At 38.8% G+C, this 27235-nt stretch overlaps 1 protein-coding gene across 5 annotated transcripts in view; it reads left to right on the top strand.

Moving 5' to 3' along the window:
- The window catches only part of MAP4K3 (mitogen-activated protein kinase kinase kinase kinase 3), a 251566-nt gene that overhangs the window by 205352 nt on the left and 18979 nt on the right, over nt 1–27235 (top strand). For all 5 annotated transcript variants that reach the window (XM_058278442.2, XM_058278440.2, XM_058278443.2 and 2 more), the window contains 3 exons: nt 19339–19397; nt 21193–21296; nt 24164–24335. In XM_058278442.2, coding sequence (XP_058134425.1) covers nt 19339–19397; nt 21193–21296; nt 24164–24335 — 335 coding nt within the window. The remainder of the gene's footprint in view (nt 1–19338; nt 19398–21192; nt 21297–24163; nt 24336–27235) is intronic.

The following is a 27235-nucleotide window of genomic DNA, read 5'->3' as shown; positions in this document are numbered from 1 at the left end:
AATAATCATTTGAGGCTTCAACATCCCACTCACATCATTAGATAGAACAACTAGACAGAAGATCAACAAGGAAACAGAGAATTTGAACAATATGAGAAACAAGTTAGAGCTAACAGACGTACACAGAATGCTGCATGTAAACTCCACAGGTTATACATTCTTCTCAATTGCCCATGGATCTTTCTCCAGGATAGACCACATGTTAGGACACAGTGCAGCTCTCAGTAAAAATAAAAAGGTTGAAATTATACAAAAAACTTCTCAGCTCATACTAGAATGTAACTGGAATTCAATAATAGGAAAAAAGTAAATTCACAAATGTGCAGAGGCAGACCAGCACACTCCTAAATAATAAGTGGGTCAAAGAAGAAATTGCAAGTGAAATCAGTAACTAATAGAGACAAATGAAAACGAACACACAGCTTATCAAAAAGTACAGGATATAGCAAAGGCAGTCTTGAGAGGGAAATTTACAGCCCTAAACGCCTATATTAAGAGAGAAGAAAGAGCTAAACTCAAAAATTTAACTGACAATTAGAGAAACTAGAAAAAGAACAGCAAACCAACCCCAAAGCAAGCAGGAGGAAATAAATAAAAATTAGAGCAGAAATAAATGAAATTGAGAACAAGTAACAATAGAGAAAATCAACAAAAGCTGGTTCTTTGAGAAGATCAAAAAAATTGACAAACCCCTCACTAGACTAACAAAGATAAAAAGAAGGTACAAATAGATATAATCGGAAATTAAAAGGGGGAAGTTACAACTTGACCCCACAGAAATAAAAAGAATCATAAGAGGATATTATAGACCCCGCCCTAGCGACTACGGAGGCGGCCACGCGCCCTGGCGCCTGCGCACTCAAGCATGAAGGCGGTGGCGCTGGAGAGCAGCGCGGGCTCAGCATCCACCCCGGAGGTAGCTGAGCTCCGCCAGAATGCCCCGGAGACGTTTCTGGAAGCCTCCAAGCTGCTGCTCACCTATGCCAACAACATCCTCAGAAACCCTAATGATGAAAAATATAGATCCATCCGGATTGGAAACACAACTTTTTCTACTAGACTGTTGTCTGTCAGAGGAGCTGTTGAATGTTTATTTGAAATGGGATTTGAAGAAGGAGAAACACATCTTATCTTTCCTAAAAAATCTTCAGTGGAGCAGCTGCAAAAAATTCGAGACCTGATTGCCATGGAGAGAAGTAGCAGATTGGATGGATCGAAGAAAAGCCACAAAGTAGAATTATCTGAACAACCTTCAAGCAATATCCAGCATCCTACAGTGCATTCTTGAAATCCTGTTGGGTTTACCCAGCACCCAAGGAACAGTCAAGTACAGTCATCAGATCCACTCTATCCTACAGTGGTAATATTAGAATTTATCTTCATTAACTGTTCCATTCGAAATGTTGAAACAGCAAAAGCTTTAGCATTGTGTTATGGTGTATTCTTGAATTTCTGCCCCAGTTATTCTTGATTCTTTTTAATTCTAACATATCCAAATTTCCTCAGCTCTTTAAAAGCTTGGCAAATTTGTAACAAAAGTAGGGAAAACATAACTTTCTCTTATTTTATTTATACTTTAAAATCTTAATTTGTTGCTTATTCCTTCTAAGACAACCTAAATTTTGTTCATCATTTATAAATGTGCCTATTGCCTTGTTACTTAAATCAGTTAACAAATTAAAAAAAAAAAAAAGATATTATAAGAACCTGTATGCCAACAAATAGACAGCCTAAATGAAATGGAAAATTCCTAGAAATGTACAAACAACCTATACTGACACTACAAGAAATACAAGAACTTAATAAAACAATCACTTTTTTTTTATTGACTTTGTAATAATATTACATTAAAAAAATATATATATGTGAGGTCCCATTCAACCCCACCCCCCCCACCCCCCCCTCTCCCCCCCCAACAACACTCGTTCCCATCATCATGACACATCCATTGGATTTGGTAAGTACATCTTTGGGCACCTCTGCACCTCATAGACAGTGGTCCACATCATGGCCCATACTCTCCTCCATTCCATCCAGTGGGCCCTGTGAGGATTTACAATGTCCGGTGATTACCTCTGAGGCACCATCCAGGGCAGCTCCATGTCCCAAAGACGCCTCCACCTCTCATCTCTTCCTGCCTTTCCCTATACCCATCGTCCACCATGTCCACTTTTCCCACTCCAATGCCACCTCTTCTATGTGGACATTGGATTAGTTGTGTCCATTGCACCTCTATGTCAAGAGGAGGCTCAGATTCCACCTGGATGCTGGATGCAATCCTCCCACTTTCAGTTGTAATCACTCTAGGCTCCATGGTGTGGTGGTTGTCCTTCTTCAACTCCATCTTAGCTGAGTGTGGTAAGTCCAATAAATCAGATTGTAGGTGCTGGAGTCTGTTGAGGCTCAGGACCTGGCTATCACTTTGTCAGTCCAGAGATTCAAATCCCCTAAATATATCTTAAACCCCAACATTAACTGCACCTCCAGCACATTAGCATGAAAGTCTTATGAAGGGAGGTCCCATCTGAGTCCAGATTCATCACACATAAACACCATTTCCAAAGAGGGGCCATCTGCCCTGGTAGTTAACCCCATCGGCCATGACCATAACTCTCATGGGTCTCTTTAGCCTTCAAAGGAACCAATATCTGGGGGTTGTATCTGCTTTATCTGTCTCTCTGACTCTGCTCAGTTGTGCATGAGGGCAATCCTTCTGCCAGCCTCTAGACTCTTTTTTAGAAACTCGTAGCCATATAAACTCATTTCTCCTTTCCATTTCCCCCTTACTTTAGGTCAAACAGCATTTTAAAGTCATGGTATTTTATGTATACATGGATATTCTGCTGATCCGCATTGAACCTTCCGTATAAGGTCATTTTCCAGTTGCATCATCAGTTGGTAGTTGATAGTGGTCCCTCGTTGCCAGGGAGGCTCATCCCCGGGTGTCATGTCCCACGCTGGAGGGAAGGCATTGCATTTACATGCTGAGTTTGGCTTCGAGACTGGCCACATTTGAGTAACATGAAGGCTGACAGGAGGAAATTCCCAGGCACAATGTTGCTCTAGGCCTTGTTCTTATTTTAGGTTTATCAGCTCACAAGCATAGTCATTGGCATCAGGGGCTCATTGTTGAACCCTCACTCCCTCCCGGTCCCCGCCGCTGTACCTGGGAGACTGTCGCTGCTCCCCTAGGGACCACGACAGAGCACCACTGGCCAGGAACCCAGTACCCCCCCTGCTGTGGTTTTTAATTGTTGCCACTATGAGTATATCCAATCATTACCATGCACCCTGGACATATGTTCTGTACAGCTCCCTGTCAGCCATATATCACCTGTCATTGATATCCCATACCAGTATCCCTCCATTGCCATTGTTGAAACACTCTGTGATCCAGAACTCCCCGTAATTTGAAGCCCAATATAATGTCATGGTCCCTTACTAGGGATTGGCATATAGCAATGGGTTTAAAGGATAGATAAAGAACTTGGATAAAGTTAGATAAAGAACTTAGATAAAGAATGTTGATTTGAAAAAATTCCACATCCTATCCTTTTTTTTTTTTTTTTTTTTTTTCCCCCCCTAATTATTCAGCATTTCTTCACAGGAGTCCTAGACCACAGCAATGCATATATATAATATACAGCACTCCCACACATCCACCAGAAAACCTTTTCCCTTCCACAGCGATACTCTTACGCCCTATTCATATCATATTTACTTAAGGTGATGTACAGAGTCTGAGATATTAGCTTTCTAACAAGGTAACATCTGTGCTTACATTATGGTGTGTACTTTAGGATACACAGTTCTTTACATTTTTAGTTATCCTATGTTTTACATTATGATTTACATTATCAGTCTGTCATCTCCTATATGTTATGGTGTAATATTACATGTTTTATATCCATCCTTGTGTACTCTCAAGAAACTCCTCTCTTGCCCCCCATTTACTTTGGTTCCACACATTTAACGTCCATTTTCCCTTCCACCTTGGTGCCCACAGTGACAGCCAACCTCCGTTTCCTGAGGAGCCACTTCCAGAGATAGATGGAATAGTGTTCAGGGCCTAACTTGCTCAACTGCCCTAATGCCCTGGGAGCCACCCTTTCTCTTGAGGGATACAGTTCCCTCTATTTGATGGCATTAGTCCTCCCCAGGATGTGGGTCCACCCCCACTCTCACTACTTGGGATTGCACCCCATGGTGTCACCCACTCTGGCAGAATGAGCATTTAGACATTCCCCAGGAGCCCGTCCTGCATCAGACCCTCCCCCCCGAGCATTCTAAACAGGCAACCCTCTTTATTATATTTTGATATGATTTTCTCGGCATTTACTCTCCACCACCTCCTGACCCTCTCCTGTGTTCGTATGCTACCCCTCCCTCCCCCCACTTTTGGGCAACGTTACCCATCCGTCCCTCCCCAGCCACCCTCAAACCCGTAAAGCCCCAACCAAAGGCAACCCCTTGCCCCCCTTTTATCTCTTCTTTGTGTTCATACTTACCACCATCTCGTCTTAAATTCCACCCCTGCAGACATCGGCTCATATCCTTCCTCCACCCTCCGATTTCCTGTAAGCCTATCGTTCAGTCTCTTGCTATCTAGGGCAGCTTGTTTATTTCATATCATTGAGGTCATGTAGTATTTGTCCTTCAATGTCTGGGTTGCTTCACTCAACATAAGGTTCTCAAGATTCATCCATGTTATCACATGTGTTTGTAGTGTGTTTGTTCTTACAGCCGAGTAGTATTCCATTGTGTGTATATACCACATTTTATTGATCCACTCATCTGTTGATGGTCATTTGGGTTGATTCCAACTTATGGCAATAGTGAACAATGCTGCTATGAACATTGGTGTACATATATCAGTTTGTGTCCTTGTTTTCAGTTCTGCTGGGTATATACCCAGCAGTGGTATTGCTGGGTCATATGGCAAATCTATGGCTAGTTTTTTGAGAAACCGCCACACTGTCCTTCAGAATGGTTGGATCCTTCTGCATTCCCACCAGCAGTGGATGAGTGTTCCCTTCCTTCACATCCTCTCCAGCACTTGTATTCTTCTGTTTTTTTCATAGCTGCCAATCTTATGGGTGTAAGATGGTATCTCATTGTAGTTTTGATTTGCATTTCCCTGATAGCTAGAGATTTGGAACATTTTTTCATGTGCTTTCTTGCCATTTGTATTTCTTCTTCGGAGAAGTGTCTGTTTAAGTCTTTTTCCCATTTTTTAAATGGGTTGTTTATCTTTTTATTTTCAAGATATAGGAGTTCTTTATATATGCAAGTTATAAGTTTCTTATCAGATATATGATTGCCAAATATTTTCTCCCACTGTTGGGCTCCCTTTTTACTTTCTTGACAAACTCCTTTGAGGTGCAGAAGGCTTTAATTTTGAGGAAGTCCCATTTATCTATTAGTTCTTTTGCTGCTCGTGCTTTTGGTGAGATATTCATAAATCCATTTCCTATTACAAGGTCCTGTAGATGTTTCCCTACACTGCTTTCTAAGGTTTTTATGGTCTTGGCTCTTATATTTAGGTCTTTGATCCATCTTGAGTTGATCTTTGTATAAGGTGTGAGATGGTAATCCTCTTTCATTTTTCTACATATGGCTATGCAGTTCTCCAGACACCATTTGTTGAATAGGCCACTGTCTCCCAATTGAGAGGGTTTGGTGGCTTTATCAAATATTATGTGGCTATATATGTGAGGTTCTATATCAGAGCTTTCAATTCGATTCCATTGGTCTATGTGTCTTTCCTTATGCCAATACCATGCTGTTTTCACCACCGTAGCTTTATAGTATGTTTTGAAGTCAGGTAGTGTGATTCCTCCAATTTCGTTTTTCTTTTTCAGTATGTCTTTGGCTATTCGGGGTCTCTTTCCTTTCCAAATAAATTTCATAGTTAGTTTTTCTAGTTCCTTAAAGAAGGCTGCGTTGATTTTTATTGGGATTGCATTGAATGTGTATATCAGTTTTGGTAGGATAGACATCTTAATAATGTTCAGTCTTCCTATCCATGAACAAGGAATAGTCTTCCATTTATTTAGGTCTTCTTTGATTTCCTTGAACAATCTTGTATAGTTCTCGTTGTATAAGTTCTTTACCTCTTTAGTTAAATTTATTCCTAAGTATTTGATTTTTTTATTTACTATTGTGAATGGTATTTGTTTCTTGATTTCCTCCTGATCTTGCTCATTATTGGTGTACAGAAATGCTACTGATTTTTGCGCATTGATCTTATACCCTGCGACTTTACTAAACTCATTTATGAGTTCTAGAATCTTCGTTGTAGATCTCTCAGGGTTTTCTATGTATAGGATCATGTCATCTGCAAATAATGAAATTTTGACTTCTTCCTTTCCAATTTGAATGCCTTTTATTTCTGGTTCTTGCCTCAGTGCTCCTGCAAGTACTTCTAAGACAATGTTGAATAGGAGCGGAGACAGTGGGCATCCTTGTCTTGTTCCTGAGTTTAGGGGGAAGGAGTCTAGGATTTCTCCATTGTAAGCAATATTGGCTTTAGGTTTTTCATATATACTCTTTATCATGTTCAAAAAATTCCCTTGTATTCCAGTCTTTTGGAGTGTTTTTATCAAGAAAGGGTGCTGTATTTTGTCAAATGCTTTTTCTGCATCAATAGATATAATCATGTGATTTTTTTCCTTCATTCTGTTTATATGGTGTATTACGTTGATTGATTTTCTTATGTTGAACCATCCTTGCATACCTGGGATGAATCCCACTTGGTTGTGGTGTATAATACGTTTAATGTGTTGTTGAATATGATTAGCAAGTATTTTGTTAAGTATTTTTGCGTCTAGGTTCATTAGAGAAATTGGTCTGTAATTTTCCTTTCTTGTGATGTCTTTGTTTGGCTTTGGTACTAGGGTAATGTTGGCATCATAGAAGGAGTTGGGTAATGTTCTTTCTGTTTCGATGTTTTGGAATAGTTTCAGCAAGATTGGTGTCAGTTCTTTCCGGAATGTTTTGTAGAATTCACCTGTGAAGCCATCTGGCCCTGGGCTCTTCTTAGTTGGGAGATTTTTGATAACTGATTCTATCTCTCTGCTTGTGATTGGTTTGTTAAGATCATCAATTTCTTCTTTCGTCAATATGGGCTGCTTATGTGTTTCTAGGAATTTGTCCATTTCCTCTAGATTGTCATTTTTGTTGGAATATAGTTTTTCAAAATATCCTCTTATGATAGTCTTTATTTCTGTGGGGTCAGTGGTGATATCGCCTTTCTCATTTCTTATTTTGTGTATTTGCATCTTCTCTCTTTTTTTCTTTGTTAGTGTTGCTAAAGGTTTGTCAATTTTGTTGATCTTCTCAAAAAACCAGCTCTTGGTCTTGTTTATCTGTTCAAGTGCTTTCTTATTTTCTATTTCATTTAGTTCTGCTCTTATCTTTGTTATTTCCTTCCTTCTTCTTCCTGTTGGGTTACTTTGTTGTTGTTTTTCTAATTCCTTCAAATGTGCAGTTAGTTCTTCAATTTTTGCTCTTTCTTCTTTTTTGATATATGAATTTATGGCTATAAACTTCCCTCTCAGTACTGCTTTTGCTGCATCCCATAAATTTTGGTATGTTGTGTTATCATTATCATTTGTTTCAAGGTAGTCTTTGATTTCTTTTGAGATTTCCTCTTTGACCCACTGTTTTTCTAAGAGTGTGCTGTTTAATTTCCAAATCGTGGTGTGAAATCTGGGCTTCTGTCCCTTGCAAATCTCCAGCTTGACTCCACTGTGGTCAGAGATAATGTTTTGTATGATTTCAATCTTTCTGAATTCGTTCAGCCTTTCTTTGTGTCCTAGCATATGATCTATCTTGGAGAATGATCCATGTGCGCTTGAGAAAAATGTATATCCTGCTGTGTTTGGGTGTAGCGATCTATATATGTCTATTAGATCGAGCTCCTCTAATATACTATTCAGATGTTTTGTTTCTTTGGTGATTCTCTTTTGAGATGTTCTGTCCAGAGTTGATAGTGGTGTATTAAAATCCCCCACTATAATTGTAGATGTATCTATTCTTTCACTTAGTTTTTCCAGCGTTTGCCTGACGTATTTAGAGGCACCCTTGTTAGGGGCATAGATATTTATGATTGTTCGATCTTCTTGACAGATTTTCCCTTTCACTAAAATGTAGTATCCTTCTTTGTCTCTCACAATTGTTTCACATTTAAAGTCTATTTTGTCTGATATTAATATAGCTACTCCTGCCTTTTTTTGGTTATTGTTAGCTTGTATGATTGTTTTCCAGCCATTCACTTTCAATCTCCATGCGTCTCTGGGTCTAAGATGTGTTTCTTGTAGACAGCATATGGATGGGTCATATTTCCTTATCCAATATCCCAGTCTGAATCTTTTGATAGGTGAGTTTAATCCATTGACATTCAGTGTTATTACTATCAAGGAATTATTTGTGTTAGCCATATTTTGATTGGATTTGTGTTTGTCATATTTTGTTTGTTTATTTTTTTTTGTCTTTTTGTTGTTGTTGTTGTTGGTCTTATACTCTCCTCCAACTTTGCCTTTCCTGTTTTTTCCTTTCTTCCTGCAGAACTCCCTTTAGAATTTCTTGAAGGGGAGGTTTCTTGTTGGTATACTCTTTCAGTTTCTGTTTGTCTGTGAATATTTTGAACTCTCCATCATGTTTGAATGCTAGTTTAGCTGGATAGAGTATTCTTGGTTGGAAGTTTTTTTCCTTTAGTACCTTGACTATATCATACCACTGTCTTCTTGCCTCCATGGTTTCAGAAGAGAAATCAGCACTTAATCTAATTGAGCTTCCCTTGTATGTGATGGTTTTCTTTTCTCTTGCTGCTTTTAGGATTTTCTCTTTGTCTTGAGCCTTGGATAATTTGATAAGTGTATGTCTTGGGGTGGGCCTGTTGGGGTTTATGACTTGTGGAGTGCGCTGTGCTTCTTGGATATGTACCTCTGTCTCTTTCAGTAGGTTTGGGAAGTTTTCAGCCATTATTTCCTGCAACACTCCTTCTGACCCCTTTCCCTTCTCTTCACCTTCTGGAATGCCTATAATACGTATGTTTGAGCGTTTTGCATTGTCATTCAGGTCCCTAAATCCTAATTGGATTTTTTCTATCTTCTTATTGACCCCTTCTACTATCTGTTTGATTTCTGATGTACTGTCTTCCACATCACTAATTCTCTGCTCTGTCTCTTCTAGTCTGCTGATATTTGCTGCAAGTGTATTTTTGATTTCTTGAAATGTGGTGTTCATTCCCATCATATCTGTTATGTTTTTGCGTATGTCTGCAATTTCCCCTCCAAGTGATGTCTTCATGTTGTTAACCTCTTTCATTACTGCATCAAATTTGTCGGTGATAAATGTTCTGAGTTCTTTCATTGCTTGTGCCAAGTTTTGCTCCCCTTCGTGATTATTGGTTTGTTGATTGGATTCAGTCATGTTTTCCTGGTTATTGGTTTGGTTTGTAGATTTTTGTTGCTTTCTGGTCATCTCTTTATTTTGACGAATTTAATCAGTTCCTTAGCTTCTTTGTCTGCTTTTGGAGGTTAATTAGTTGTTATATTTGCATAGGTGTTATATCTTCTCTTTTTCACTTTTTTCTTCTTATTCTAGTTACTTGTTGTTGGTTAAGTTCACTTTAGAGGAAAGTATTAGTGTTGGGAAAAGGCAATTGTGTAAGCAAGGGAAAAGTGTAAAGTAGTATTGGTAATGTATGTTAACAAAGCAAGAATATGAGATCTGGGAGGATGGAGGTTAGATTTATGTAGATTGTATAGAGTTATAGCTGTAGGTAGAGTACCTTTTATGAAGTAGATGACTGAATATGGGCGAAATATGGTATGAACTACAAAGCTATTGTTTTCATGAGAGAGGGAAAAAGAAAAGAAAGGTAATAGTTTCAAGAGTGGATAACAGACAGAAAACAGAACAAAGGTATTAGAAATTAAGAGTTAGACACTTTGTGGATCAAAGAACGGGAGGTAGGGGGTGGAATATAGGAGAGACAGTAGATGATAGTGGATATTAAGATGTAGGGGAAGGGGGATAGTGTAGGTAGCCTAAATCAGTTCACACAGAAATGAGGCAGTGGAGGATGGGAAAACCCAGCAAATGTGAGGTGTTCCCTGTAGCACCTATTGTGTACTTGAATTAAAATAAAATAAGTGGAAAATGAGGGACAAGAGGGAAAGAGAAAACCGAGAAAGAAAAGAAAAAAAAAACTAGTTATAATAAAGAAAAAAAGAAAGACAAGAAGAAAGGAAGAAAGAAAACGAGGATAGGCAAACGGTGGGGAACAGATAGGGGGAAGAGAGATACAGGTATACACGTGTCACAATTGCAACACTATCTAAAACAACAACCAAAAAAACCCCCCAAATAACTATATAAAAAAAAAAAAAGGACTTTGGGGGACACGCTAGGAGAAAAGACTAGGGGATAATGCAATATTAGCAATCAGGGCGTCAAAAAGAGTAAAAAATAAGATAAAGTGAAAATAAAAACAAAACAATATGAACCAATAAAGATAAAATGCAAACGTTAAGGTCCAGGGCACTCATGTTCCCCAGGTAGACCCCAGGGCGTGATGGATTCAGGGGTGGAAAGTCTGAGACACTGAAGACTCAAGAGGTGTGAGTCTGGGGTGTGGACCGCCAGAGTCCAGGGGACCCAGACCTGGCAACCTCAAATCTGGTCCACAGAAAGCTTAGGAGCCCCGCAGTGCAACACAGCCCTCAGGGATCCCCGTAGCTGGGTGCCAGCCCCGTGGGGGAAGCCAGATCCGCGAATTCTATATTGAATGTCTGATCCCTGAAATTCACCTACTCCTCAGGGTTTCAACCTTTGGACAGCTCCCTCCCTGTGCTCCCACGCAACGGCCACTTGAGGGCGCCTCTACACCACGGCCAGTTCAATGACCCAGATCCCAAGCCCCACCGGGTGGGGTGGGCTTCAGCTGGAAACTCCGAAAACAGACTCTAAGATCTGAAATCCCAAACTTCAGAAAATATTCCCCAATCAGCTTCCAGACGTGTCCTCCTCCCTCACTGCACCCTACAACAGTCTCCCAATTGTGTCCCCTTATTGCCCCAAATCCAATTCCGTTGCAGATCGGCAGCCGGACCTGTGGGGATGGGGCTCCAGGCGGAAGCGAAACCCCCCCGTCCGGCGACCAAAATGTCCCCGCTTCACAACAAAGCACCGTCTGTCTCCCCGAATCGATCTGCAAAGGAGTCTTGTCCCAACAATCCCTCACCAGCCAGCCCAGTATCCGCGAATTTCTCAGCACCGCAAAGCCTCCAGAAAAAGGAAAAAAAAACCAAAAACCCTGGCCGCCGCGGCTCCGGAGCTGCAGGAGCGCCCGCTACCGCGGCTCCGCCCACCCAAGGAGGGAACTTCCCGAGCCCAGCTGGGACCTCCGTTTATATATTATAGACGTATCCTCTCTGTTACCTTCCCACCGAATTGACGTCCAGACACCTTCCAACCAGCAAAAATCCCCGAAACAGCGTGGTCCCAAAGAGCCTTCAACGCTGCCCAGCCGCCCCCTGCAGAGACATTACCAGGCAAGCTCACGCAGCCACCATCTTGCCTCTCTCCACCAACAATCACTTTTAAATTATTGAATCCATCATCAAAAGTCTCCCAGCAAAGAAAAGTCCGGGACCAGATAGATGACTTCACAGATGAATTCTAGCAAGCATTTTGAAAAGAATTAACAACAATCCTGTTTAACTCTTACAAAAAATTGAAGAGGAGGGAAAATTACCCAACACATTTTATTAAGTCAACATCACCCTAATACCAAAGTCAGATAAAGGCACTACAAGGAAAGAAAATTACAGACCAATCTCTAGTGAACATAGATGCCAGAATTCTCAACAGAATACTTATAGATAGAATCCAACAGCATATCAAAAGACTTATACACCAAAACCAAGTGAAATGTATTAATATTCCTGGTGTGCAAGCATAGTTCAGTCTATGAAAATCAGTCAATGTAATACACCACATTAATAAATTGAAGGAAAAAAATACATGACGGTCTCAATCGACGCAGAAAAGGTATTTAACAAAATCCAGCGCCCTTTTTTGATAAAAACACTTCAAAAGATAAGAACAGAATGAAAATTCCTCAATATGATAAAAGGCATATATGAAAAACCCATAGCCAATATTGTACTCAATGGGGAAAGTTTGAAAGCTTTCCCTCTAAGATCCATAACAAGACAAGGATGCCCACTGTCACCACTGTACGTAGTACATAGTTACTCAGTATTGTGTAAGAAGTTCTAGCTAGGGCACTTAGACAAAAAAAAAAAAAAAAAAAAAGGCATCCAAATAGGAAAAGAGGAAGTAAATCACTGTTTGCAGATGACATGATCCTGCATATAGAAAATTATGAAATATCCACGACAAAGCTACTTGAGCTAATAAATGAGTTCAGCAAAGTGGCAGGATACAAGATCAACATGCAAAAACCAGTAATGTTTTTCTCTACTACACCTGAACAATCTGAGGACAATTTGTGAACTTACAAAACAAACATACATAACATCAGACAAACATAACATCTCACCCTACCACCAATAACTTGCATTATTTTTAAACCTTTTTTAACTAATAATTAAAGAGCATTGTCAAAATATTACTACTAAAGTATTTTTCCCCTAACCAATCCTATTATCTTTATATCATTTATATGTGAACATACATAAACAAATGTATAGTAAAAGTTGTGAATTTACAAAGCAAACATGCATAACATCATGCAGGGGTCCCATACATCAACCCTCCAGCAACACCTTGCATTGTCATGAGACATTTGTTACAAATTATGAAAGAATATTGTCAAAATCTTACTACTAATCGTAGTCCTTATCTTACATTTGGTGTATTTTTCCCCCAACCCATCCTATTATCATTTTTTAAATATATTTTTTTTATGACAGAAGTTGTAAACTTATAAAACAATCATGCACGTGTGCAGAATTCCCAAACACCTCTCCATCAGCACATCACAATGCGTTGTGTCATTTGCTTCAGATAAAATAATATCATCTGATTGTTACCATGTCCATAGTGTACATTTGGCTCCCCTTTTCCATACTGCCTCAGTATCAACACAGTACATCTTTTGTATAGATGCAAGAATATTATATTATTAGATAGGTCACTCCAGCTGTATTTTTCCCATGCTTCTCCACATTCCCAACACCCTGCAGTAGTGATAAAAATTTGTTCTAGCTAAGAAAAGACATTCTTGCATCTGTACCATCAACCACAATTCTCATCTACTTCTTGGTTTACTGTGCTATCCAGTCCCTAGATTATTCTCTAGCATTCTGTCAATTGGCATTTACATAACTAGACTACCATTTTCAGTCACATCCCCATTTATAAACTAGCTGTTACTCACTGTGTCTTACCATCCACTCTGTATGTTTCCATACCTTTACAGTAAAGCTAATTAAAACTTCTACAACATTAAGCAACAGTAGTCCACTCGGTCCTTCTTTTATCTCCTTTAAGAATCCACCATCTACCACCAGGTCTTGAAGATATTTTCCTACAATTTCTTCTAAAAGTTTTATGTTTCTTGCTTTTATTTTTAGTTTTTTGATCCATTTTGAGTTAATTTTTGGATAAGGTGTGAGATAGAGGTCCTCTTTCCTTCTTTCAGCTATGGATGTCCAATTCTTTCAGCACCTTTTGTTGAATGGATTGTTCTGCCTGAGCTGTGTGACTTTTAACAGGCTAGTCAAAAATCATTTGACCATACCTGTGAGGGTCTGTTTCTGAACTATAAATTTGGTTCCATTGGTATATTGTGTCTGTCTTTAGGCCAGTACCATGTTGTTTTTACCAGTAAAGGTAGGTATTATGATTTAAAGTCCGGAGATGAGGGTTCACTTTTCCTTTTTATGATGTTTCTGGCTCTTCAAGACTCTTTACCCTTTCAAATAAATTTAATTGTTGTGTTTTCAATTTTTTCTTTAATGCTGGTGGAATTTTTATCGGGATTGCATTAAATCTGTATATCAATTTGAGTAGAATTGACATCTTGATGATATTTATTCTTCCAGTCCATGAGCATGGAATGTTCTTCCAGTTATTTAGGGCTTTTTTGATTTGTTTAACATTGAGTTACAATTTTCTGAATACAAATGCTTTACATCATTGGTTAAGTTTATACCTGACTATTTGAGTTTTATTTGTCATATTTTATTTTTACTACTCTTTTGACACTTTTAGTTACTTTTATTGATATAATCTTCATTTCTAGACTCTCCCACGCCCTCTCGCCTGTCTTGTCTTTCCAGGCTCTAGTGCACCCTTTAGTATTTCCTGAAAATCTGGTCTCTTGCTTAGAAATTCTCTCAGTTTCTGTTCATCTGTGAATATTCTAATTTCACCCTCATTTTTGAGAGACAGTCCTGCTGAATATAAGATTCTTGGCTGGAAGTTTTTCTCTTGGATGTTAAATATATCAGACCACTGTCTTCTTGCCTCCATGGTTTCTGGTGAGAAATCAGTACTTAATCTTATTGGATATCCTTTATATGCTATGCATTGCTTTTCTCTTCCTGCTCTCAGAATTCTCTCTTTGTCTTTGGCCTTTGATACTCTGATGAGTATGTGTCTTGGAGTTGGTCTATTTGAATTCTTTCGTATGTGAGCACATTGTGCTTCTTGGACAGGGATATATATGTCCTTCAATAGGGTTGGAAAATTTTCTACCATTATTTCTTCAAATATTCCTTCTGTCTCTTTTCCCTTCTCTTCTCCTTCTGGGACACCCATGACATGTATGTTTGCACTCCTTTTGCTGTCATTTAGTTCCCTGAGATCTTGTTCAATTTTTTCCATTCTTCATCCCTTCTTTTTATATGTTCACTTTCAGAGGCCATTTCTTCAAGCTCACCAATCCTTTATTCTGTCTTCTCCAATCTGCTATTATATGATTCCAGTGTTTTTTTAATTTCATTTATTGCATCTTTCATTCCCATAAGATCTGCTATTTTTCTATATATGCTTTCAAATTCTTGTTTGTGCTGTTCCAGTGTCTTCTTAATATCCTTAATCTCTTTAGCCATCTCATTAAATTTAGTAAGATTTTTTTTTAACATCTATAATTAGTTGTCTCAGCTCCTTTATGTCATCTGGAGGCTTATCTTATTCCTTTAACTGGGTCATAGCCTCCTGTTTCTTGGTGTGGATTGTAATTTTTTTGTTGGTGTCTTCACATCTGGCTTACTAGAGTATTTATTCTGGGTGCAGTTTTTCACTTTAGTTTATGGCTTCCTATCCTTTCTCTCTTGCAGGTTGTGTACTAGGAGGCAAGCATGTAGCTGGTGCTGTAAGCTGTGGAGGCTCAAGCTGCCCTCATTGCACCAGGGACCAATGAAGCTTCTTCCAACTTTCTCCTTTGCCAGGTGTAGGGACAGAGTCACAGCTATGTGGAATAATCTAAGTGCAGGCCTAGACTGTAGTTGCCCAGAGAGACTGATGAAGCTTCACATCCCTTTCTCCCCTGCCTGGGACAGGGAGGGAGCTGCAGGTATGGGCAGCAATCTGTGCAGCGCGGGTCCAAGATGACCGCAGCCACCCAGGTAGACTTCTGATCTCCAGTCTATTCCAGCCAGTTACCTGAAGCTACCTGTACAGGCTGGTGCAGGGCTCCTCAGGCTCCTCCCAGCCAGAGGCGGGGCCAAAGCCCAGGCTAGGACCACAGGCCCATCTGCATGAATGAAACCGGCGCCTACAGAAACTGAGAGTTTCAGTCAGCCAGGCTTCCCCTCTGGCTGGGGGCAGAGTCAGAATGGCTGTTACTGGCCTCTTTCTGACTTGGGCTGGTTCACACCCCAGCTGTTACCAGGGTTACAGCTTAGCCAGCCAAGTCTATGAATTAGCAGCTGAAACCGGCAGCCAACGGTCTCCTCCCCCATTTCTGGGAAATGGAGCCTCCAACTCCAGCCACAGAATAGCCCCTGGGGTGGCTCGAGCCGCCAGAGTAGGATAGTCACTAGCCTCCACATTTGGCTGGTAACTTCCTGGAGAAGCTGGCGCAGGTCCCCGCAGCTTCCTCCCTGCTGGAGGTGGCACTGGGGCCTAGGCTAGAGCTGCAGTCTGATCTGGATGGAAAGAAGCCGGTCTCCACCAGCACTGGAATCCTCAGTCCGCCCCGCTTCCCCTCATGCCAGGATTGGAGTTAAAATGGTGGCTCCGGACCTCTTTCTGACTTGGGTGGGCTCAAACTTTAGCTGTTCGCAGGGTTATACTTCAGCCCACTGAATTTACTCATCAGTAGCTGAAATTGGTGCCCAACCATCTCATCCTCCCCCATTTTGGGGAAGTGGAGCTTTCAATTCCAGCTGCAGAACAGCTCTCGAGGTGGCTTGTGCCTCCAGTGGAGGGTGGGCACCGGCCTCCATGGCCTGGAGCACTCTACTTAAGAGTCTTCTCTGCAGATGGGCAGTCTTCTCCTTCTACCCTTCAAGGTTGTTGCAGGATGCTCTTCTGGTCTCCTGGACCCCCAAACAGGTGCTTCAGCTAGCTCCAGAGAGCTCTGGGTGTTTGCTAACTGCCTTGTAGCAGGAGCCGACTCTAGGAGCTCCTTACTCCACTGCTATCTTGCTGGTTCTTGGTCAACTGGTTTTTGACAAACCTGTCAAGTTCATTTTAACAGGACAAAAAAAGTCTCTTCAACAAATGGTGGAAGAAAAAAAAATAAAAATAAAACAACAAAAAAGGGAAGCAGACTTGGCCCAGTGGTTAGGGCGTCCGTCTACCACATGGGAGGTCCGTGGTTCTAACCCCGGGCCTCCTTGACCCATGTGGAGCTGGCCCACGCACAGTGCTAATGCACACAAGGAGTGCCATGCCACGCAGGGGTGTCCCCCGCATAGGGAAGCCCCACGGGCAAGGAGTGTGCCCCATAAGGAGAGCCGCCCAGCGCGAAAGAAAGTGCAGCCTGCCCAGGAATGGCGCCAAACTGCACAGAGAGCTGACACAACAAGATGACGCAACAAAAAGAGACACAGATTCCCGTGCCACTGACAACAGAAGCGGACAAAGAACACACAGCAAATAGACACAGAGAACAGACAACTGGGATGGGGGGGAGAAGGGGAGAGAAATAAATAAATCTTTAAAAAACAAAAACAAAAGAAATGGTGGGAGATAGTTGAATACCCCTATCTCACTCCCTATACAAGAATCAACTTAAATTGGATCATAGACCTAAATATCAAAGCCAGGACCATAAAACTACTACAAGAAAATGTAGGGAAACATTTTAAAGACCTTTGTGGTAGGTGATGGTTTCTTGGTCCTTACACCTGAAGCACACACAGCCTAAGAAGAAACAGATAAATGGGACCTCCTCAAAATTAAGCACTTTTGCACCTCCCAGGACTTTGTCAAAAGGGTGAGAAGGTAGCCAACTCAATGGGAGAAAATATTTGGAAATCATATATCTGATAAGGGTTTAATATCCAGGACATACAAAGAGGTGTTACAACTCAACGAAAAAAATACAAACAACCCGATTGAAAAATGGGCAAAAGACTTGAATAGACCTTTCTCCAAAGAAGAAATACAAATGGCAAAAGAAAACATATGAAGAAATGCTCTCCTTCACTAATGATTAGGGAAATGCGAAACTATAATGAGATTTCATTTCACACCTATCAGAATGGTGACTATTAAAAAGACAGCTAGAAGTATTGGAGAGGATATGGAGAGATAGGAACACTTATTCACTGTTTGTGGGAATGCAGAATGGTAAAGCCATTGTGGAGAACTGTTTGGCAGTTCCTAAAGAAGTTGAGTATAGACTTGCCATTGACCTTGCAATACCTCTACTGGGCATATACCCAGAAGAACTGAGAGCAGTGACATGAACAGACATCTACACACCAATTTTCATAGTGGCATTTTTCACAATTGTCAAAAGTTATAAACAACCCAACCGAAGAATGGGTAAACAAACTGTGGTGTATTCACATGATGGAATATTATGCAGAAGAAAAGAAGTCATAAAGCATAAGACAGCATGGATGAACCTGGGGGACATTATTTTGAGTGAAGCAAGCCAGATATAGATGGACAAATACTGTATATTTGTGTTACTATGAACCAAATATATTGTGTAACATATTGTAAGAGTCAAAAAAAAATTTTATATGTATCCAGCACACTTAATTAAGAAATGTGTGTTTTTATTCACCTCTTTTCTTTTTATTTTTTAATTATTTTTATTTTCAATTATTAAGTGTACAAAATAAAGTTTTTAAAAAAGACACTTAGGTGTATTGTGTATATTTTTTAAGTTGTAGTTTTTGAAATAGATTATAAAATATTAAATTTGAATCAGGTGTTTGCAGAGTCCCTAGAGCTCCTCTGCAGAAAATCTTTCATTTTTACTGAGGAGGGAGATAAAGATGCCTAAATAAAATTTCTTACAAATTAAATTAGTGGCAAGACAACTTTTTATGTAGCTTAAATTATTTATGTGTTAAAAATATGTTTTTCCAATTTGTGGCTTATCTTTTCACCTTCTCAATGGTATCTTTAGGTAAACCAAAGTTGTTAATGCATTCAGCCAACTTATTCAATACATTAAATGCCATCTATTGGGAAGCAGAGGTAGCACAAATGATTGGACTTCCTCCTACCACATGGGAGGTCCCAGGTTCAGTTCCTGGTGACCCCTTAAAAAGGCGAGCTGGTGTGGTGGGCAGGCGTGACAAGATGGAACAAGATGACGCAATAAGGAAAGGCAATGAGAGACACACGAACCAGAGAGCTGAGGTGGCTCGAGTGATTGAATGCCTCTCTTCCACAGAGGAGTTCCCAAGTTCAATTCCTCATGCCTCCTAAGGAGCAGACACAGAGCACACAGCAACCACAAACAGTGGGGGAGGGCAGGAATAAATAAGTAAAGTAAATCTTAAAAAAAAACAAAAGGCCACCTATTCGTCAGGCATAGTTTAAAGTGTTAAGGATGCATTGGTGAAAAAAAGTCCAAGGTTTTTTCAGTATTTTCCTGTATGACTTGTTCTTTTTGCATTTACTTAGGAAATGCCTAGGTCATATTTTTCTATATTCTAAATATTTATAGTTTTGTTTTTCCTATTTAAATCCTTAATCCATTTGGAATTGATTTGGGAAAGAAAAGTACAAAAAGGATCCCATATATTCTTATTTTTAATAGCTAACCTATTATATCAGCACTGATGATTTGAACAACCCATTCTTTCCCCATTGATCTGTAATAACTCCTTTATCATATATTAAGTGCATACATGTGTTACATTTTAATTTTCTTTTATATTTTAGGAAATTTGCTGTATCAGCAAAAATCCCTGAAACCAAATGGTGTCAGAAGTGTTGTGTTGGTAAGTAAAATGTCCAATAACACATAGCCCTCCTGTTTTACAGGGTGGATTAGAAAACTTCACAAGTTTAATTTTTCGAAGTAGCATAAAACAGTATTAATCCTGGGGCATTCTTCAAGTAAGAACTTATTTTCTCCCTTTTAGTAAAAGTTTTTTGGCCATACCAGCCCCATGTAGACTAAGCCTGAAAAAGCACCTTGCATATAGCAAGTGTTTGGCAAATAAATTATTGACTGGATAAATGGAGAAAGAGGCATGACTTTTTATAACAGCATTTAATCACACCCTGTTCTCCAAGGGGCCTGTTACTTATCGTTTACCATTCTGCTTAATAATGGCTTGTAAGACTGCATTTTATTCATTCAGCATGTATTTTCATGCCTTTAATATGTGAAACCTTGTGCTCTGTAATATGAACATTACAGACTCCCTGTTCATATACTATTAGCCTAAATTTTCCTCCACACCTAACAACTAGCTAATTTATTTACATATAGCCAAAAAAAAAAAAAGGTTTCCTTCCTTAAGTTATTAATATTATAAAAGGGAAGTTGAGGTAAACGTAAACCACTGTCCCACAAGGTACTATTTGGAAAGGACTTTAAACATAAGCTTATTTTAAAAGGTGGCATTTGGGCTAGACCTCAAAAGGAGAATTTATAACTGAATAGTTCTGGAAATTATAAAGTAAACATGGATGAAAAATCATAAAACTTATATAATACTGACTATTCCAGTTTAGCTGGAATATATAATATAAAGAGGAGAGTGGTAGGTTATTAGCAACAGTTAGATTGGAGACCAACTGTGAGAGACCTTGTGCGAACAATCTGGGAACATAAACTTCTTCACTGTACTGTAAGGAAGGTCCTGAGCTAAGGAAGTGAAATAGAAAGGAAAAATTATCTGAGTATGAAGGGGGAAAGAAGATGTCAGGCAGGACTCAAGAGGACTTGGCAGAATGACAGTGTTGTTACCAGGAAGCAAGAAGAGCAGCTGGCTTGGGATCAAGGAGGATGGTGAATTTAGCTTTGGATGTTATGGTTTGAGTGCCATCAAACTGACCTTGACTCTACAAGGCACAAAAAGAAACAAAGTTTTCTTGGAACAGAATTTCCTAAATAGACTTTCTATTTGCTTTGGCTGGGTGATTTTACTATATACCGTCTCTCTGCCATTTAAATATTTCAAACCTATGTGAAGTTTATGGACCTAACTGCTGTAATCCTTTATATAGTTTTAAAAATTTCATCTTTATTTAAAATACATTTTTTACTTTAAATTTTAACTAGGAAAAGGAAAACCCAAAATCTGAGCAATTCACTTTTATTATTTATAAATTTGTATTTGAGATTTGATTAATCTCTGTACTGTTTTCCAGTGGCCATAAAAGTTTAATAAAGAGGGAGATGTACAGTGTTTTCTTTAGTTTTAGGACCAAAGCACTATTGCCTCTGAACATAACTACCAAAAGCACTTTCAACCACCTGTCCTTTCCACTGTATCCTATCAATTTGACAACTTCTCCACAAATCTACTTTTACCTTTTCTCCAGGATCTTGCGGCCTTATCTAACCACCCTGCTACCATAACGCTACCCTACAGTCCTTCCCCTTATCCCCATCTCCTTAACGACCAGGAGTTTCATTGTGCATTTTAACAAAAAGCCTGCAAGTGAGGGAGTTTCCTGCTGTTACGGAAATAGTATTTCTTTTTTTTTTTTTTTCCGCTCGTGATTATTTTTGTAAGGACTTTGTATAATAGAAATTATATATACTTTTATTTACCTTGACAGTGAGAAATCCTTACACAGGCCATAAATATCTATGTGGAGCACTTCAGACAAGCATTGTTTTATTAGAATGGGTTGAACCAATGCAGAAATTTATGTTAATTAAGGTAAGTATGAAAGTTAACCTACGTTATTTTTTTTTTTTTAAGAATTACCAGGGATTGAACCCAGGACCTCGTACATGAGAAGCAGGCGTTCAGCTACTAAGCTACAGCCTGCTCCCCAATTTCCCAACTTATATTAATGATTTTTAATTATGTGTTGGGGTGGTGAAAATCCACCCAATTATCATAAAAGCTTTGTCATGAAAGCATGGAGAATTAGTTCAGGGCTGTGATAGTAAAGAACTGGAAGGAGAGTAGCTCACATACAGTCTGGTGTCAAGAACAGAAGGTGCTAACAGATGAACAAAATGTGTTTTAAATATAGTCTCTGGCTGACCTCCTGTATCACATCAGAGAACACCTTACAGGTTGGTGTTCAATCTGTAAGAATAACCATAATGAAGGGGAAAAAGTTATCTGTTTTGGTTAAATGCCTGCCTATTTATTTACCCAGCCCTTCCCATGGAAGCTTTTTTGTGCCTAAGTTTCTACAGTATGCTTAACTATTGAATAGTGTTTAAACTACTTACTGTTACTCAACTATAATTGACATTTTAAGGAAAACCTAATTTGTAAAATGTATAAAGTATAGACTCAGTCACACCAAGGAAATGCCAAATGAATTTTTTAAAGCTCTTTTCTTTGTTGTCATATATGGGTTAAGTCTTATTTCTTGAGTGTTTTACATCTATGTAGAAATTGGGGTCGGAATATAATTGGAGTGGGATTCTGCCTAAATTTTAAAAGAGAATTTTAATTTTCACAAATTAGTATTTACTAACCTCAAGGTAATGTTCAAAGAGGTAGAAAAATGGTTTTAAGAATTTGAAACCCATTGAGATAGTATTTTCACAAAAAAAACAGTGGTTTTCAATTTTTTAAGCCAATTTTGTTCTCAGCTTTTCTTTGTTCTTACCTATTTGACAAAAGCACACATTATCCTAGATGTAGTGGAGAAGTCTACACAGTTTGATTTTTCCGCAACCCTTTCTTTTCGTGAGTGCTCAGGGGTATTTGTCAGGAGTGGAAGGTGGCTCAGCAGTTGTTCACTTCAGCGATGGCCTGGCCTGTTCTCCCAGGGACCAATGCCTGCGAGGCAGAACCATTTTAACTGGAAATCATTGTATGAAAAATTGAATTTGGCATGCAAAAGATTATGTGATTTAAGGATGTCCGTGTTTAATGTACTAAAACTGAGGGTTACGTGAAAGTGAATGGAAGTCAAGATAATCTATGCTAGCAGTAAAGGAGATGTAACAGTACTAGGATTATTCATCACAAATAGGAAGGATTTATTCCAGAGAGGACTCAAAAATGAAAAGAATTCCATTTTGATGATTTAAATATTCTACTGATCTACTCGGTATGTTATGTATAAATATAAAAAGAACCTGTTTAAAGCTAAAGGTAACATCCATACTTTTTGAAAAAAAGCTAGAGGTTAAACTCTGGAGCATAAAAGAGGCGCCATTCCACACTGCTTTCAGTATATAGTTTTGTGTGTTCTGGCCAATGCAATAAGATGAGGGCAGAGAAACATTGAAAGCATACATTTAGGAAAGGAAACAATTATATTTGGGAAATAGATTTGGATACATAGAAAATGTGAAAGAATTAATTCTTTTAAAAGTTTTCCATTTGTCAAATTAAATAAATTCAGTAGCTTTAAATACCAACAATAGCCAGTTGGAAAATATAAGGAAAACACAACCCATTCATAAGTGCAACCTAAATATAAAACATAGAAGAAAAAAATGGTAAAATTATGTGTAAGACTAATATTTTTAATGAAATTATAAAAGACTTGAATATAAATCATGACTTCCTCTTGAAATGTCACTTTTTCCTGAACTATAATTGAAAGTATTATATTTTCAAGTGTAGACAGTTGCAGTTAAAATTTCAACAGGAATTTTCTATCAGAATAATAAAAAAACAAGGCCAGTAAAAATTGTTTTGAAAATGAAGTACAATAGGAAAAATTCAGCTAAGCACTTCTTACATGTTTCAAGTTAGCGTAGCCAACATAGCCCTGGTTTACTTGGGCAAAATTTTACAAATGAAGGAAATCTTACACCTTCTTTTAAAATAAAGTTGAGTTATATTGGGAGTTGAAGTAAGAAAAGTATTATAGTGCCTATTAGGTAAAAGGGAACAGTGAACATCTGCCTCTATGTACTCATGTTTCCTAGGGTATGTATCTAGGAGTGTTATTGCAGGGTCATAGGGAAAGCATTTCTTCAGCATTAGAAGAAATGTGAATTCATTTCTTTGTAGCAATATAACAATTTTAAAGTTTTGTAAAATTAAAACCTGTTATATTGTAAATGTTAGGAGTTCATTTATCGAGTAAAATCACTTCAAATAGTGAGGCTAAATTTCCCTCTTTCTTGTGACTTTTTCTGTCCATACTTACAAAAGGGGTTTCTCTAGCTAGCTATAAGTTCAGTTCCCTCATCCGTGTTTGCTCAGTTGGATAAGAAGCAGAGTAGTATAATAGGAAGCATCAAATTGGGAGGAGTAGACCCTGCCACAAAGGGCTGGGGGATTCTGAGTCAGTCACCAACTCCTGGGCCTCAGTTTCCAACTCTGAAAACAGGGTCGGAAGGTGATGAATAAGTTCCTGCCTAAACCTAATACCATGAAATTATATGATTGTAACTTTAAAAGTGTTTTCACGGTGTTAAACCTTAAATCTTTATAAAGATACTTCATAATTGAGATTGTTACTTTCTGTAACAAGAACTAATCTTTATAGTAGAAAGCTGTTTTATATTGTTTATAGAACTAAAAATTCTTAATAGTATTGTCATGAAATTATTTGGCTTTTTGTTTTCCTTTTTTTGATGTATTTTTGTTTCTCCCTCCAGCACATAGATTTTCCTATACCATGTCCACTTAGAATGTTTGAAATGCTGGTAGTTCCTGAACAGGAGTACCCTTTAGTTTGTGTTGGTGTCAGTAGAGGGAGAGATTTCAACCAGGTGGTTCGATTTGAGACTGTCAATCCAAATTCTACCTCTTCATGGTTTACAGAATCAGGTTTGTGGATTTTTTTTTTAATTGAGTTAAAGTCAATATATATTCTAGTTTTATAAGTAATATATTTATTGTATCTCTCTTTAAGCAAAAATTGTGCATGTAAATCCAGTCTTATATAACTATGATTAAATTGAAAGATGATGACTTGCTTTAAAGTAGCTAATTTATTTGATGTAAAAACAAGTCAATTAACAGAACATGTATATTGCATGCTTACTATATCCAAAGTATATACACCAATTTTTTAATTTAGAAATGAATATGATCTCAGTCCAGTCCTCAATGGCCTATATTTGATGTATATTAATACAGTTTTGCAGGAACATATCTATTACTATAAAATTCAGTATACCTGGATCATCTTGTGAAATTTAAGAAACAAAAGACATACTGTGTGACATTTTGAATAACTTTGTATTTGTTTAAAAGTTTTTAATACTTTGAATAGTATATTCATTTCAGTTCAATGTTTTCTATTTTTTAGAGTTTTGTACACATCAAATTGTTTAGCGTGTTGCTTATTAATGAATCTTTTTGCATTTTTAATGTAAGCATTTAAAAATCTGGCACTTAAAGTTCTCATTACTCTCACACATAATTTTCAAGTAATTAATGTAAACTAAAATGGTATATATCTGAAAAATTGCATTATTTCATAACTCCACTTACCCTGCCTCTCTGAAAACTGTCATGATTTTATCTTATTAGTCAGACTTCATAACTTTACTATCAGGGTTGATAAAAGAGATCACAGAGTATTTGATACAGACCAATGGCTCCCTAACTTGAGCCTGCATCGGAATGACCTGGAGGATCATTAAAACACTGCTGGGAGAGCAGGTATGGGTCAAGTGGTTGAGCACTCGCCTCCCACCTGGGATGTCCTGGGTTCCGTTCCTGCTACATCCTGAAAAAACAAAAACAAAACAATAAGCAAAACAAATGAAAAAACTAACAGGGAAGCCTTTGTGGCTCAGTGGTTAACCACAGGCTTTCCACATACAAGGGCTTGGGTTCAGTCCCTAGCCCTGTACCTTAAAATAAAAAATAAAAAAACACATTGCTGGGTGGTGCAGGTGTAGCTAAGTGGTTGAACACCTGCTTCGTCTATGTGAGATCCAAGGGTCAATCCCTGGTACCTCCTTTAAAAAAGGAAGGAAAAAAAAAAGCAAGACACATTGGTAGGCCCCTCTTTCATTTCATAAGTTCTTAAGTGATGCTGTTGATGTTGGTCCAGAGACCACACTTTGAGTATTACATATATACACACAAAACTCATGCTAATTGAAAGCTGAGTCAAATAAAAGGAAAAGTTGAATTATAAAAGATTTTAAGTATAATTTGTTTTCCACTATATACTTGTAATTAAGTGCTAACCCAGTAACTTTAATAAATGTTTTTTTAAAAAGGTATGTTTTGTAATTAGCATGCAAATCATAAGTAAACAGTTAATTTTTAAAGCATAGTATTTGCTTTGCAGCCCCTTATACCTTTGTTTTTAGAGGCTTATTAAGTTTTCTCTTTAAAAATACCAAATTGTGGGAAACGGACTGTGGCTCAGTGGTTAGGGCATCCGTCTACCACATGGGAGGCCCGCGGTTCAAGCCCCGGGCCTCCTTGACCCGTGTGGAGCTGGCCCATGCGCAGTGCTGATGCGCGCAAGGAGTGCCCTGCTACACAGGGGTGTCCCCCGCGTAGGGGAGCCCCACGCGCAAGGAGTGCACCCATAAGGAGAGCCGCCCAGCGCGAAGGAGGGAGCAGCCTGCCGAGGAATGGCACCGCCCACACTTCCCGTGCCGCTGACGACAACAGAAGCGGACAAAGAAACAAGACGCAGCAAAAAGACACAGAAAACAGACAACCGGGGGAGGGGAGGGGAATTAAATAAATAAAAAATAAATCTTTAAAAAAAATAAATAAATAAAATAAAAATACCAAATTGTGAATGTAAATGACAGCACCAAATTATATATTTGAATGTTATTACATTATGTATCTTTTAGTAGAATAAATATTGGGGGGAGAGGGGAAACAAAGGGCTGTACAACACAAAAAGGGAACCCTAATGTAAACCACAGACTGTGGTACAGTTAAAATAATACTTAATATTTTTTCATCAATGGTTACAAATATACCATACTAATACAAGATGTTAATAATAGAGGTATGGGAAGTGGACTTGGCCCAGTGGTTAGGGCGTCCATCTACCACCTGGGAGGTCCACGGTTCAAACCCAGGTCTCTTGACCCGTGTGGAACTGGCCCATGCGCAGTGCTGATGCGCGCAAGGAGTGCCGTGCCACGCAGGGGTGTCCCCCACGTAGTGGAGCCCCACACGCAAGGAGTGCGCCCCGTAAGGAGAGCCGCCCAGCACAAAAGAAAGTTCAGCCTGCCCAGGAACGGTGCCGCACACACGGAAAGCTGACACAGCAAGATGACACAACCAAAAGAAACACAGATTTTCGGTGCCGCTGACAACAACAGAAGCGGACAAAGAAGATGCAGCAAATAGACACAGAGAACAGACAACAACCGGGGCAGGGGGAAGGAACAGAAATAAAAAATCTTTAAAAAATAATAATAGAGGTATATGGAACTCTTTATTTTCTGCAAACCTATAACTTCTCTAAAAATAAAAGTAAAAACTATCGTTTAGAATGGTTTGCTGTAAAAAAATATGCAAAGGCCATTTTAGAAGGCAGTCTTTAAAGGTCTTGAAAAAGGCTCTTGATCAGTCTTTGGTTAATAGAGAAATGTTAAGGAACCAATTTCCAATAATTCATTGATAGGCTGGAGTTTGTTGAAAACCTGGACAATTGTTTACCAAAAAAAGTAAGGGAGTGAGTTTTTGGGGGATTGAAAAACATATACTTCCAAAAGCCTGGAAATAATTACATGTCC

Source organism: Dasypus novemcinctus, chromosome 17, assembly GCF_030445035.2.
Source record: "Dasypus novemcinctus isolate mDasNov1 chromosome 17, mDasNov1.1.hap2, whole genome shotgun sequence".
Taxonomy (NCBI): Eukaryota; Metazoa; Chordata; class Mammalia; order Cingulata; family Dasypodidae; genus Dasypus; species Dasypus novemcinctus.
The sequence above is the reverse complement of the archived record's forward strand: the minus strand, read 5'-3'. Positions and strand labels throughout refer to the sequence as shown.